This window comes from Acinonyx jubatus, chromosome B4, assembly GCF_027475565.1.
Source record: "Acinonyx jubatus isolate Ajub_Pintada_27869175 chromosome B4, VMU_Ajub_asm_v1.0, whole genome shotgun sequence".
Lineage (NCBI taxonomy): Eukaryota > Metazoa > Chordata > Mammalia > Carnivora > Felidae > Acinonyx > Acinonyx jubatus.
In genome coordinates this window covers 75,803,670-75,816,350 of record NC_069387.1, presented here as the reverse complement: position 1 = coordinate 75,816,350, position 12,681 = coordinate 75,803,670, and the positions used below count along the sequence as shown (strand labels likewise).

Genomic DNA, 12,681 nt, shown 5'->3' with positions numbered 1-12,681 from the left:
GAGATATGGATTTACTTTATATTTTTCCCTGTGTCCTAGCACCATCTATTAAAAAGTACATTTCTGTCCCAATGATTTGCAATGCTATCTTTATTATACACTAAATCCCAGATGTACTTTGTTCTATTTCTATACTTGTTACTCTAAAGTTTATTTATTTTGAGAGACAGAGAGAGAGAGAAAGAGAAAGGGGGGGGGGGGGAGGGCGGAGACAGAGGATCCAAAATGGGCTCTGTGCTAACAGCAAAGAACCCAATGCAGGGCTCAAACTCACAAATCATGAGATCATGACTTGAGCCATAGTCAGACGCTTAACCTACTGAGCCACCCCGGTGCCCCTCTGCACTTGTTATTCTATTCCAATGTTATTCTATTCCAATGGTCTGCCTGCCACTTTGTCTGCCATACCACACTGTTTTAATTATAGAGTCTTTAGAGTGAATATGTTTTAATATCTAGTAGGTATAGTCACTCTTCATAGGTTTTCTTTCTCAGTGTTTTCCTACCTATTCTTACATGTTTATTTTTCCAAATGAACTTCAAAAACATGTTTTCTGGCTCCATAAATAAATTTAATAATGTTGTTGGGACTGGATTGAATTTATAAACTAATTTAGGGAGTCCTGCCATCTTTGTGATGTTGAATTATCAAAGAACAAGGAATGCTTTTCCATTTATCATGTCTACGTTGTGTCCTTCAGAGTCTTAAAGTTTCCTTTGTAAAGGCTTTCTACATTTCTTAAGTTTTTCCTAAATATGTCTTATCTTTTCTATTGCTTTTGTAAATGAGGTTTGCTCTACTATATCTTTTAATTGGTTATTGCTTGCATATATGAAGGCTACTGATTTCTGAACTAGTTTTATATCTGGCTACCTGACTGAATTATTGTATTAGATTAATTTTGTTATTGACTTTCCTGGGTTTTCTTTTTTTTTTTTAATGTTTATTTATTTTTGAGAGAGAGACAGAGACAGAGCAAGCGGGGCAGGGGCAGAGAGAGAGGGAGACGCAGAATCTGAAGCAGGCTCCAGGCTCCAAGCTGTCAGCACAGAGCCCGACATGGGGCTCAAACTCACAAACCGCAAGATCATAACCTGAGCCAAAGTCGGAAGCTTAACTGACTGAGCCACCCAGACACCCCCACTCTCTTGGATTTTCTAAATAAACATCGTATCAAGTACAAATACAGTTTTACTTTTTCTTTTCTAATTCTTACACCTCTAGTTGATTTGCCTTGTCTACTCATATTAACACCTCTAGTGCAATTTAAATGTTAGCATCCTTAGAATTAAAAAAAAAAAAAAAAAAAACTCTTGTAGATAAATTAAAAAAAAAAAAAGAACAGCTCAATTTTAAAAAATAAGTTGAGGCACTGGACAGGTAGGTTATAGAAGAAGAATAAAAGGTCAATTAACATATTCAAAAAGGGGCGCCTGGGTAATTCAATTTGTTGAACGTCCGACTCTTCATTTCTGCTCAGGTCATGATCTCAGGGTTGTGGGATGGAGCCCCATGTTGGACTTCACGCTGAGCATAAGGTTTGCTTAAGATTCTCTCTCTTTCCCTCTGTCCCTCTCTCACTCGCACACTCTCTCTAAAAAATAAAAAAGCCATATTAAAAAAATTCAATCTCATTTGTAACACTTCCATCAACAAGGTATGAGAGGGTATGAGAGTGTCCATTTCCCTACATCTATGGACAACACTGAATTATGTTTTTCATCTTTTCCCAAGAGGTAATTGAAAAGTGTTATTTTACAGTTTTAAAGTAGCTATTCCTATTCTTGGCTCGTTTTTATGAAGTGGTTACGACATGATGCAAAAGTAGCATAGATGGGCTTTACGTATCAGGGGCAGAACAAACACTAAGTGCCCTTACCTATTTAGATAGATGGATGGATGGATGACCAGATGGCCAGACAGACTAGCAGATAATGGACAGACTGAACAGACTAGCAGATATGGACAGACTGAAAGGGAGATGCTTAGACAGGTTCAATCATTAAGTAGAGAAGCACAGTTCAAAGAGTTACCTGCAAGCCATCAAGTAGTCATGCCGTTTTCACCAATTTCTTAGGCAGCAACCACTTTAACATTTTTAATTATGACAGAGACAGCAACTATTAAATTCTGGAACATTAGGGTATCACATTAATTTTGGCACTATACTGTGTGCCTAGTGGAGAGGGAAAATGCAATTTTAATTTAATTTAAATTTAAATAAAATTTCATGTGCATTTCACATTCCCTTGTACAGATTACGTTTCTTTTTTTTAAATTTTTTTTTTAATGTTTATTTATTTTTGAGACACAGACAGAGCATGAGTGGGAGAGGGGCAGAGACAGAGGGAGACACAGAATCCGAAGCAGGCTCCAGGCTCCAAGCTGGCAGCACAGAGCCTGACGCGGGGCTCGAACTCACAAACTACGAGATCATGACCTGAGCCAAAGTCGGATGCTTAACCGACTGAGCCACCTAGGCGCCCAAGACTACGTTTCTTTAACCTGGAATATCTATATAGCAAACAGCTATTCACCCTTCAAACTGGTCCAGACTTCAACACCTCCATGAAGCCTGCCCTTAACAGTGCCAGTTCCCAGGCTCCTTCCCCTGTCATCCCCTCTTTTTTTCTGCCTCTACCTTTTATAAAGGATGCCTGTGTTTAAGAAAAGATTCTTGGGTTTCTGCCTGTGCTTCTCTAGAATCTAAACTGTGCTCAACTCACAGGTCTACAATAAATTGTTGATGAACTGAACTAAACTCAATTTACTTTCCTTGGCACAAGGAAGAGTATTAATATGGAAATAAAATAGTCTTGGTATACCAGTGGCAGCCCCCTTAGCAAATGCCACCATGTCAGAAATCAGATATAAAATTTTTTTAATGTTTGTTTATTTCTGAGGGAGAGCAAGTGGGGAAGGGGCAGAGAGAGAGACAGAGAGAGACAGAGAGAGAGAGAGAGAGAGAGAGAGACCGAGGATCTGAAGCGGGCTCTGTGCTGACAGCAGAGAGCCCAATGAGGGGCTCGAACTCACAGACCATGAGATCATGACCTGAGCTGAAGTCAGAAGCGTGACTGAGCCACCCAGGCACCCCAGAGATCAGATTTAGACAGAGAAAGAAAGTTCTCAATTAGGGTAACATAGGGTAACAAGTTACTGTTGCATTTAGCTCCCATTACTAAGTCAGAAGAATCCATACTTAGAGTAAAAATCATTAAGAACAATAACTGATTTATTGCTTTAAATCATTTATCCAGGGCTATCATTTTTAAAACTATCTTTCCCAAACCTCCATTTATAAAATAATTAAGTCATGGGAATATATGTACAGCATGGTAACTGTAGATAATATATTGTACATTTGAAAAGTTGCTAAGAGAATGAATCTTAAAAGTCCTCACCACCACAACAAAAAATTCTGTATAGCTACGCATAGTGGTGGATGCTGACTAGACTCGCTGTGGTGATCATTTCACGGTATCAAATCACTGTGTTGTATACCTGACCTAATATAATACTACCTCAATAAAAGGAAAAAAACTGCTACTTTTTTTAAAAAAAAATAATATGAATACATTTTACATTATATGTATTTTGCATTTTACCACAATAAAAAAACCCTTGGTATACATATTAGAAAAAATTAGTATACATATTGGAAAAAGATGTAAGCACATGTAATGCTGGAGTGAAATTTTTTCTGAGATCCACTGCGTCTCAAAACTAATCCCACCTCAACAGTTTGCTACCTATTCTTCCAGGTTTCTGTATCTGTGTTCTTAATATATGTAATGTTGTTATTCATATTTCTAAAAATCAGGTCATGCATTACATACTATCTTGCATTTATTAAAAATATATTTTGTACATCTCTCCATATCTGCACAAAAAAATCTACTTCTTTTTCACAGGATTTTAAAATCCACTTTCAGGGGCGCCTGGGTGGCTTGGTCGGTTAAGCATCCGACTTCGGGACTTCGGCTCAGGTCATGATCTCACGGTCCGTGAGTTCGAGCCCCGCATCGGGCTCTGTGCTGACCGCTCAGAGCCTGCAGCCTGTTTCAGATTCTGTGTCTCCCTCTGTCTCTGCCCCTCCCCTGTTCATGCTCTGTCTCTCTCTGTCTCAAAAATAAATAAACGTTGAAAAAAAAATCCACTTTCATAGAATTCCTTTGTGTGGACATGCTGTAACTTATTTAACCACTGTTATTATTATGAACGCTATTACAACAAATGTCTGCGTATACGTCTTTGTGCAGATTTGTAGGTGTTTGTGTAAAATAAATTCCTAGAGGTGGAATCTCCAGGAAAAAAGGTATTAATATTCAAAGTTTTAAAGATATTGCCAAACTGTTGTGCTTTAAGACCTTTAAGACCACAGTACCTTTAAGACCTTAAAAACCTTTAAGACCACAGTACCAACTTATTAATGGCTCCGAAATAATTTTATACTGCACTTATATTATTCTGCTTTAGTGTCCCTGAGGTTTACTTAGTTGAATCAAGATTGCCATATCTTATTGAATCTATGATGCCATCTTATATAAAACATATCCTGATTTCAGACATGTTAAAATGTGAAAAGTGTTCTTCTTATATTAGATGAAATCATGGTTCTTAGCTGTCCCGGAAAACAAATGCTTAACTGCTTATACTGAGAAAAAGCACTTCCTCTACAAGAGCAAATCAAATGCTCAGACTTATTAATTAAAAATACTACATTTCCAGGGCACCTGGGCGGCTCAGTCAGTTAAGCATTCGACTTCGGTTCAGGACAGGATCTCGCAGTTCATGAGTTCGGTCCCCACGTTGGGGTCTCTGCTGTCAGCACAGAGCCTGGAGCATGTATCCCATTCTGTGTCTCCCTCTCTCTTTGCCCCTTCCCCACTTGTGCTTTGTCTCTTCTTCCTCTCTCAAAATAAAAAAAAACATTAAAAAAAATTTTTTTTTAAATACTACACTTCCAAAAGTATTTTGCTAAAACTAGGGAATTCTTCACAACAATCAAGCTTTACAAGGCCCATGACATTTGGATAATTAATAACTACAAAGCATGTTCTTCTCTGCCGTAACGTTTCTGTCAGCAGAACACAAAACAAATCAAACCACCCATCTATTTTTCTAACATGGTAAGCCCTGGCCCATATATTGGTGTCAAAACAAGAAGTCCACAGTTACTACATTAGCAAAGCCTCTTATCGATAAGAACAGGCAACTCTTTTAACTGGATTTGACTCATTTACCACCATACAATTCATCTTGATCTTTGATTAGAAGTCACTTCCGAAGTTCAGTCCCCAGACACAGCTGACTTTGGATATCGCTGCCAGAAGCACATGTGAAAACTGGGTATCATTTTCCAGCACTAACGTTTGAGCTGAAAAGGCGATACAAATACTCTAAAGTCCTTTTTTGTTGTTGTTTTGTTTGAGGTAGCTAATTACTCAAAAACCGAGCTTTAAAGGAGTTGTCAGAATTACTTATCATACTATCACTTTCCATCTCAGGCATCAACTGTGTATTTTCTACACTTGTGACCGTAACACACATGTAGAAATTGTATCATGCCTTGATGTGCAGGAAAAAAAGGTACTAGCAAATGTATTGGAAATGTCAGAACCTCTTGGCTAAGCACAAAGAATGGAATCGGATCATATCTGACTGTGAATAAATATAAGCTCTTTATACCATGTCTGCAACATGAAATACTAAGTCTACTTAGATTTGATTAACATTAGTTGAAATGTCATAGGTATTAATAAGCCTCCACCAAATAAGAAAGGATTTTCTAGTTACACTTAATAACACCATTAAATCCTTTTGGTGTACCTCTCAGTTTACTGTGATGCTTGTCATTTTACTAAACACACCCTCCATTCTTATGCCGCTTTTGCATGTGACATGTAAACGTAACCATTCCTAAAGATGGAGTGACAAAGAGGTGAAGTTCGACTCCCAACAATTTCTACAACTTATTTGCTCTACTTCTGCTGCTGCTGTTGATTCCTTCTTATTCATTAGAAGCCGCAATTTGCTGGGGCGCCTGGGTGGCTCAGTCGGTTAAGCATCCGACTTCAGCTCAGGTCATGATCTCGTGGTCTGTGGGTTCAAGCCCCGCGTCGGGCTCTGTGCTGACAGCTCAGAGCCTGGAGCCTGTTTCAGATTCTGTGTCTCCCTCTCTCTCTGACCCTCCCCCGTCCATGCTCTGTCTCTCCCTGTCTCAAAAATAAATAAACATTAAAAAAAAAAAAAAAAGCCGCAATTTGCTGAGTTTTCCTTTGCAATTTAGTTAATTCCTAATGTACTGAAAAATGTGTTTTTTACCCAAAATCCATGCTTGCATGCCTCCACTTTCATGTTCCCCTCATGATAGTACTCTGGTACTCTCATATCTTTCAATATCTTCAGGGTTTTAAATGGCCTTTTCTTCCCTATTTTACCTCTTCTCTGGTCTTCTTGCTACTACCTTAAAAAAAAAAGTCCCTGTGAGACAAATATCCCAAACTTACTCTTAAACCCTCTTCAAGATCTCTGCACCAAACTAAGAGACACAGTCGGCTAACCGACATTTGGTTCACAGACTACGCTTTCCCACATTTGGGGTAAATCTGAAAGAATTGGTACAAGAGAGCAAGGGGCTAGAGATCACAGTTAGGTTTTAGTTGATTGAGGTCAAAATGTTACAGTAAAGGTCACTATAGCCTTTCTCTGTATGTGATCAGCCTGAATACAGGATGTAGAGAATCATCTTTCTGGTTCCTTACTCATTCTTTTATTATATGCTGTAAAAACAAACAAACAAGGGGGGGAACCCCCACAAAACTCTCAGAAGTCCAGAGATGAGAGTTTAGAGGCCGAAACCCTTCTGGACTGGTCAGAACCCACTGCTGCTGAACCGGGGCCCCAGAGTCAAAAGTGCCCAGGAAATCAGGCTTGGGTCCTGGCAACAAAGAGGAGCTCCTGAGATGTTTTTCTAAATCCCGTTGTACCTCCCTCTAATCCACTCTTTAACGAACAACTACTTTTATTCTTTCTTTTCTCCAAAATATCTATTTAGCTCTTACGTATGTTTGGCCCTGTGCCAGGCACTGGGATACAGTAATGGTAGAGCACTTGGTCTGTAGATGGAGCAAACTACTAGAACAAATACAAATGTAACCGCTCCGCTGAAACCCTCTAATGGTATTCAAGATTCCTTAAGATCTCATCCCTGGTCATCTTTCTAGCCTCATCTCCCACCTACTTCCGGGTTCTTGCATTCTACGTTCCATAATGAACTCCTTTCAGGTCTACTATCTGATGCTATTTCCCTCAGTCTGTCTGCCGTGACACAGTTTAGATGTCTCACTCTCTGAGAAAGCCTCCTCTGATCGATCAAGACCAGGTTAGGTATAAGGGAAAATTCTGGGATGGCATGTAACCTCTTTTTTTTCTTAAGAGAGAGGGAGAGAGGGTGCTCTTGAGCAGGGGAGAGGGGCAGAGGAAGGGAGAGAATTCCAAGCAGCCTCCAAGCTCAGTGAGTAGCCTAACGTGGGGCTTGATCCCACAACCCTGGGATCATGACCTGAGCTGATATCAAGAGTCGGATGCTCAACCGACTGAGCCACCCAGGGGCCCCTAACCTCTACTTTTATTTATTTTTTTTTAATGTAACACTTCTCATTCCTTCCTTTCAGTGTACAAAAATAGCTATCTAATAAAATCAGCTCCCAAAATGTCTGACACAGGTCGGCAACCATGTCCTTTTCCTTATTTTCTCTAAATCAGTTTCTGAAAGGATATGATATACACCCTGCTTTTTTTTTTATTTCTTAATTTATTTATTTTTGAGAGAGAGCATGCATGCTCATGAGCGGGGGACAGGGGCAGAAGGAGAGAGACAGAGGATCCCAGGCAGGCTCCACACTGAAGACAATGAGGGGCTTGATCCACGACCAACCCTGGGATCATGACGTGAGCCGAAATCAAGAGGTGGACACTTAACTGACTGAGCCACCCAGGTGCCCCTCACCCTGTTTTCTAATTCAAGAAAAGGTTAAAAGGTTAGCTGGTACAGGAGTCAAAAATCTGAAGAAAGTAAAAGAACACTGCAATTAGTTTGGTGACTTAATTCCACTACTTCTTTAAAAAAAATTTTTTTTAAGTGTCTATTTATTTTTGAGAGAGAGACAGAGCATGAGCAGGGAAAAGGCAGAGAGAGAGAGGGAGACACAGAATCTGAAGCAGACTCCAGGCTGTGAGTGCAGAGCCCAATGTGGTACTCGAACTCGTGAGCCGTGAATCATGACCTGAGCTGAAGTTGGATGCTGAACTGACTAAGCCACCCAGGCACCCCAATTCTGTTACTTCTGAAGACAGTAAATGTGTTGCAGAGATTGTCTTAGCACAGTGGACAGTAGGTGGGCATGGGACAGGCTTGCCATGCCACTGGTCCTCCTGAGTGTCTTATGATTTGTTTCTCTGCTCATCGGTCCTGGCCATGATATTGCAGGGGCATGTTCCCACTGCCGGCCACAGCATGTTGCCTTTTCCCATCTCATGGGTACCTTTTGGGTCAGAAGAAATAAAGTTTAAGAGTTTACTAATTTGAAATTTCACTGTGAGTTTCTGTTCCAGTTCCATTAGGAAAAAGACTGATCCATAGCTCCGGCAAACACAGAGGCCACTTCCAACAGAGTCCACTGAGCTCTCTCAGTACCACCTCACGTGACCCTAGCCCTCTACTTTCTTATTTATGTACTCATGTTGCCTTTGTACTTGTCTGGCTCCCCTTCTGACCTTGAGTGCAGAAACGCCATATTTGGGGCTATAGCCCCAACAAATATTCAGTATCTATCACACCTGGCACATAATAGATAATGACTGATGAATGAATTAATATAGACTTGCTTGGCCCTTCAAGGGAAACAAACAAACAAACATTAAAAGCTTTCAGGATACAGAGTTCATACTACAGTCACTAAAAACTATTCTGCTGGTAAATTTCAGTTCTTTCTCACCTGATCGGTATCGTTCATCCCTGGCTCCCCCAGATCGAGTTCGGTGGTACTTAGAAGGAGCAGAAGTTTGAGCTGCGGACGGAGCAGGTGTCTGGTTTCTATGTTCTTTCTGTACTGCTGACTCAGTTTCTAAAAAAGGAAATTTGGAATATGGTTATCTGGTAACAATAGTAGCTAAAGTTTTCTGAGCACTTTATGGCATTCTCACAACACTCTGAGGCAGGTACTATTACCCCATTAGAGAGCTTCACTGTACATACCTAAAAAGACATCCAGGCTAAAAAAATATAATCTTAGAGTCATAATCGTCAACAGATGATAGGAGAGAAATAGCAAAATAGGAGAGAAAGTGAAAGGCCACTCCAGAAGAATTTTTTTTTAATGTTTATTATTTTCTGAGAGAGAGCTTGAGCAGGGGAGGGGCAGAGAGAAAAGGAGACACAGAATCCAAAGCAGGCTCCAGGCTCTGAGATGTCAGCACAGAGCCTGATGTGGGGCTCGAACTTGTGAACAGTGAAATCATGACCTGAGCCAAAACTGGACAGTTAACTGACTGAGCCACCCAGGCACCCCCAAAGAGTTTAAGAATTGAGGGTGTGGGGGGGATGGAGGGGTGTATATGACCCCCTAATCCTGCATAATGGTACAAAGAATAGCTTGGGGACCTTTAGCCTCTTCACTATAAGTTACTCCAAATAAACATGTCATTTAAGCAAAACTATAGTGCTTATTATGCAAACATAGCTTTTTGAGTCAACCTCTTTCAACTAGAATCACCACTGAACTTGCCCCTTTCTAGTACCTGGCCTAACCCCATTCTCTGTCCTATCAACATTCACTGTCTTATCAAGAATATGGGGAAGTGGGAAATAAACAGGTAAAATAATCAGAAGAGAAACACTTTAAGTTCAGTCCCACAAACCACAAGCTGAAACCAAGAGTTGGACGCTTAACCAACTGAGCCACCCAGGTGCACCTCATATACTGTTTTTAAGAAGGCAAGAAGAATGTATTTTAGAATGCTCTCCACTAAAGTGCTTTTATGGATCTAGAAATGTTTATTTTTGTTCCTGGCAGCTGAAATTTTTAATATAAAATATATTAACAGAGCAGAACCTATTTTAACACTGATATTTTGAAATATAATGTCTGGGGGCACCTGGGTGGCTCAGTCAGTTAAGCATCTGACTTAGGTCATGATCTCGTGGGGTTCATGAGTTCGAGCCCCGCGTCGGGCTCTGTGCTGACAGCTCAGAGCCTGAAGCCTGCTTCAGATTCTGTGTCTCCCTCTCTCTGCCTCACCCCTGCTTGCACTTTGTCTCTCTCTGTATCTCAAAAATGTATAAATGTTAAAAAATTTTTTTGAAATGTAATGCCTGGGATTGTAAACTGAAGTTTTAAATCAACCTAAATTCTTTTGATAATCCATTTCACAGAAGAGCTATACTGAGTTCTTAGTATTTTCACACCTTGCTTCATCTCTTAGTATATAAAGAATCAACAAACTATAGCCCATGTCTGTTTATAAGCAGTTTTATCAGAACATAGCCATGCCCATCTGTTTACATACTGCCTTGTAGATGCTTTCACACTGTAAAGGTACACGGAGTAATTAGATAGAGACTGATGGTCGTCCTCAAAGTGTAAAATATCTACTATCTGGCCCTTTATAGAAAAAGCTTACCAACTCCCAGTCTATAATAAAAGCTAACATTTAAAGGTTTGTTTTTGCTAGGCACTGTGCATACAGAAGTTTTCATATGTTATTTACTCCTCACAACAATCCTACAAAGTCAGCAGTAACACTTTCAACTTATTATAGAAAAGGAATCAGAGACATGGATTGTTTTATGCAGCCACACAGAGGCAGGGAATAGCAAGAGGCAGAATTCAAACCCAGATCTGTCTAACTCCACTGGTTCTCAATCAGAAAAGATTATGGGGAAGGAAGGAAGGAAGGAAGGAAGGAAGGAAGGAAGGAAGGAAGGAAGGGAGGGAGGGAGGGAGGGAGGGAGGGAGGAAAGGGAAAGAAAAGAAAAGGTTATGAAAATTCTCCCAAGACTGTTAGGAGGAAAGCAATCAGAATTAATAATGTAGTTTAGGAACATCTAAATGCTTCAGGAGGTATAGTCAGCAGCTAGATAATAGTTCTTTAAAAAAAAAAGTCACTTGCCAACCATAAGAGATGCTTAAATACAGAGAACAAACTGAGGGTTGCTGGCAGGGTTTTGGGTGGGGGGATGGGTTAAATGGATGATGGGCATTAATGAGGGCACTTGCCGGATGAGCACTGGGTGTTATATGTAAGTGATGAATCACTAAATTCTACTCCTGAAATCATTATTATACTATATGTTAACTAACTCGGATTCAAATTAAAAAAAAAATCACTTGCTTTCACGTACATGATTCTGCAAAAAGTCCCTCCAAATTAAGTTTTCAGCCATTCATCAGAGAAATAATTTAAAACATAGTCCAATTAACTTTAAACAGAGAACAAAAAAGATAAAAGGGCTATTCTTATTTGCATTGTCACACGATCTATAGAGAAAGGAAATCAGATTAGTACCCATGAGCTACTTTGCCTGTAAGTATGCACAGAGAAATTGGTTTGACTTATAGAGTACTAAGTTTATAACACTAGCTTTGTATTACTTTGGGGGGTAAGGTGTCACAGTAAATATATATTTGAATTATCCATCATGGATTATTTTTTAAATTAAATAAATAGATCTTCTAGGACTGACCAAACCACCCTGCTCTGAAACACAGGGCTTCTGAATTAGACAGCTAATGAATGATCCAAAAGATGAAAAGAATGAGCATGGATTCTCATTTCACAAAGGATGGACCAAAGGTTTATGTATTTTTTTATCATCCTCCCCTGCTTTTACTTTGTATTTTTCAATGTAATTAATTAGGAGAAAGAAGATAAGATAGGTTAAAAATAAAAATTGTTTCAAAAAAAAATGACAGACCAGTGATAGGGGAACAAGGAGTTGATACATTTGAGGAAAAATTAAAGAGAATGAACATTTCTACTCAGGATTATCTAGGCGTTATCAGAGATCAAATCACAAGGAAATGTAACAAAAATACAGACATCTGATGAAACTGACAGTCAGATGACATTTAGCAAGCGATCTACTGAGCTGGTACAAAAAACAAAACAAGCAAAAAAAAATAAAACAAAACAAAACCAAAAAACCCCACACAAAACAGGCCTCACAACACTCTATTCACCAAGCAACATTACTATGATGCTCTGCACTGTTTATCTCAGTTCTTTCAGGAATTTAGTCATCCAAGCAGACCAGGTCCTTTTTGGGTCTAAAAGCAAGACAATCATTTTGTTGTAGCTTGTCAGAAACGGAACCAGAAGGTCAATATGCAGTTTCAGTAAATGCCTGGCAAGTTTATTCAGTGAGCATTCCTCAAGTGCCCACAAAGCGCAATGCCGCAAAAACATGGATTTCTGACAGAACCTTGGCTCAAATGTGCAATATACCTGGCTTCAAGTTCAAGAGAAGTTATTAAAAAAAAGAAAGAAAGAAAAGAAAAAAACAAATAAAATGAATTCTTTTTTTTTTTTAATTTTTTTAACGTTTTTTATTTATTTTTGAGACAGAGAGAGACAGAGCATGAACGGGGGAGGGGCAGAGAGAGAGGGAGACACAG

At 39.5% G+C, this 12,681-nt stretch overlaps 1 protein-coding gene across 6 annotated transcripts in view; it reads right to left on the bottom strand.

Moving 5' to 3' along the window:
- DIP2B (disco interacting protein 2 homolog B) overlaps positions 1–12,681 on the bottom strand; it is a 223,170-nt gene that overhangs the window by 89,294 nt on the left and 121,195 nt on the right. For all 6 annotated transcript variants that reach the window (XM_027036124.2, XM_027036125.2, XM_053226223.1 and 3 more), the window contains exon 3: positions 9,004–9,132. In XM_027036124.2, coding sequence (XP_026891925.1) covers positions 9,004–9,132 — 129 coding nt within the window. The remainder of the gene's footprint in view (positions 1–9,003; positions 9,133–12,681) is intronic.